At 45.2% G+C, this 2517-nt stretch overlaps 1 protein-coding gene across 1 annotated transcript; it reads right to left on the bottom strand.

Annotated features, from left to right (window-relative positions):
- Window positions 1-404: 404 nt before the first annotated feature.
- Window positions 405-1705, bottom strand: LOC103804223 (protein FAM46A-like; the record flags this gene model as incomplete). The annotated part of the gene is given in 1 exon segment (XM_009076822.1): window positions 405-1705. A coding segment is annotated over 1 exon segment (901 nt), but the record flags the coding sequence as incomplete, so codon positions are not given.
- Window positions 1706-2517: the final 812 nt, after the last annotated feature.

Here is a 2517-nt window from a genome sequence, read left to right as displayed (position 1 = left end):
TGTATCTTCTTTGCTCGGATAACTTATTTGTGAAATCTTTGGTCCTTGAGTATATTCTTTTTGCCACAGCTGGTTTTCCAGCATTCTCACATTTCTAAAATGTGAGGCATGCACACAGCTGGAAATAATGGACTTTGTCATCATACATGTTTCTGTTTTTATAACTGTACCAATCCACTACTGTTCATTTGGAGCAAGCTGTTTCTGGTAAAGCATTCTAGTCAAGCAAGCTATACATTCTACACGGTCAATCCATAGACGGCACTTGCTGCAAGCCCCAAATGCAGTAATTCCAATATACAATTTTATTCAGCTTATCTCTGCTTTATGCCTCTAACTTTTAATTCCTGAATATATATAGAATTGTTTTTTGTGAAGTTTTTTCTTTTTGTTGTTTTTTTTTGTGTGTGTTTTGTTTCTTTCATATTCTCCCTTTTGCAGATCCCATTCTAGAGTAAGAATAAAAATAAAAGAAAATAAGGCTTTCCCACCTTCTCTATGCCAAAGCTATGGGAGCAGATACTGCCAACCCATATTGTCATCAAGCATTCCTCCCTCACTTATTTCAGGGGAAGCTGGTTGCTTTTAATGACAGGCCTCTTGTGCTCTGGGGTAGGATCCAATTATTTTGGGGTTCTTTCTCGATCGTGCTCCCATTATTTATTAGAAGAACCACAAGCTTTTCCCAAGCTTGAAAACTAGAGCAGATCATCATTGCACAAAACACCCCATTTCAAAGGGACCCATTGCCCCTTTCTACATCTTAGAAAATGTTCTCCCCACCGGGTCTACTAATGTCGGTCCTTAATTACAGGGCAGCCAAGTAGAGTATGTGTGCTGCTGGCAAGGGAACACCGTCTGAACCTGGGCAATATAGTAATTGCTGAAGTTGGCATCTGCTACGTATGGGGCTGGTTGGTAATAGCAGGTGACATTGGCCACATTGGGGATGATATTTTGCTCAGCTAGGACCCGGATGGCCAGCATGGTGATCAGATTCAGAGTTTGTCTCCTCTCATGTCCCATCAGGCACACTGTGCTCTCATTCACCACACCGTGAAGGGTCATGAGATAGTCATACTTGCGGTCCTCTAATCCCACAAAGTGGTTCTGCAAGTAGGACTCCAGCTTTCTCTGCTGTTCTCCAATGTCTGAGAAGTCAATGAAAAACCTTGAACACATGTATCTCTGCAGGGACTTAATCTCGGATTCAGAGGCAGCCCTAAAGCCCCTTACCAAAAGGTTGCAGTACTTCAGAAGGCCACCTCCTCTGATTTCTTCTGGGTTTCTGGTGGCGATTATCTTGTTGCAGAGGTGATCAAAGGCTTCCTGGAAATCCCCATAGACACTCTCACCAATGATAGTTGGGTGAAAAGTTTCAGTCATAGGATTCTCTGAGCACTCATAAAAAAGCAGCAGGGAGTCCAGCTTGATTTGAAAGGAATCGACACTGAATTCAAACTGCCGCCTCAGAGAGTCCACAAATTTCAGCTCCACATTCTTGCCACTGTTGTTGGACAGGGAGATGAGACTCCATCGGTCTGAATCATTGCATACTTTTACCATTTTCTGCACATAAGCCTCCTATAATTGGAAAGACAAAATGAGCAAATCAAGACACAGATGCAAGAAATTTCCGTACCACTGCACTTGCTTGCACCCCCCACCCCCAAATCCTTGTGTTTCATAAAAGATTTCATGGAGCCTGCAGATACAAACCAGAGAAGAAGTACTTAATATGAGAGCTCAGAAAGAGTGCTGTCAGTGCAAGGGGATGACAGGGAAGGGCATTCTGCTGAGACTGTGTCTTGCAAGGGAAGCATATAGCAACACTGCATCTTTCAGTCACTTCTAAATACATCTACACACTAAGCCCATGGCACACATGCCAAATATGCATGCACCCACATGCAAAACGTCCCTACTACAATCAGATTAGAAATCTTATTTATCGGTTTCCACTTCTTTCTCTCCTCCCCAGAAAAACAACTTAGCAATTGTTCACGCTCCTCAATCCTCCCAGTGCAGGTTGCACAAATCTGTGTAATAATTTTTTTACAAAATCCCTCTAAAAATCTGAAAGGCATTTGGCATAAAGCCTAATCAACTCGAGCGAACTGTCTTCGAGGGAAGGGAATATGCCTCCCCCCTGGGGCGCTTAGTGCACCTGAAAGAGTGCCTCGCAGATGGGATTTTCTTCTTGCAGATCTTCAATCCATCTACCTCTCCCTGCACCCGAGAACCGGGTCCGGCACCCCGAGCTGTCGCAGAGCCGGGCTGGGCTGGGAGAGAGGTGTGCAGCGCCTGGCACACACACGCCCCAGGTAAAACAACACTCCCAGCAAATCAACCGAGAGGGAGAGAGGAAAAGCTAAGTAATCCCCAAGAGCTCAGCCAGGGCACCCCGCTGCAAACCCCTCCTCAGTTTGAAGCGTGGGGTGAAAAAAAAAATCGCTCAGGGTTCCCCCTGGGTCGCGGGGTGTGGGGGGAGCTGCGTTCCTAAACGCACCCCTTCAT

This window comes from Acanthisitta chloris, unplaced genomic scaffold, assembly GCF_000695815.1.
Source record: "Acanthisitta chloris isolate BGI_N310 unplaced genomic scaffold, ASM69581v1 Scaffold43656, whole genome shotgun sequence".
Classification (NCBI taxonomy): Eukaryota; Metazoa; Chordata; class Aves; order Passeriformes; family Acanthisittidae; genus Acanthisitta; species Acanthisitta chloris.
This window is presented reverse-complemented; position numbering and strand designations above follow the sequence as displayed.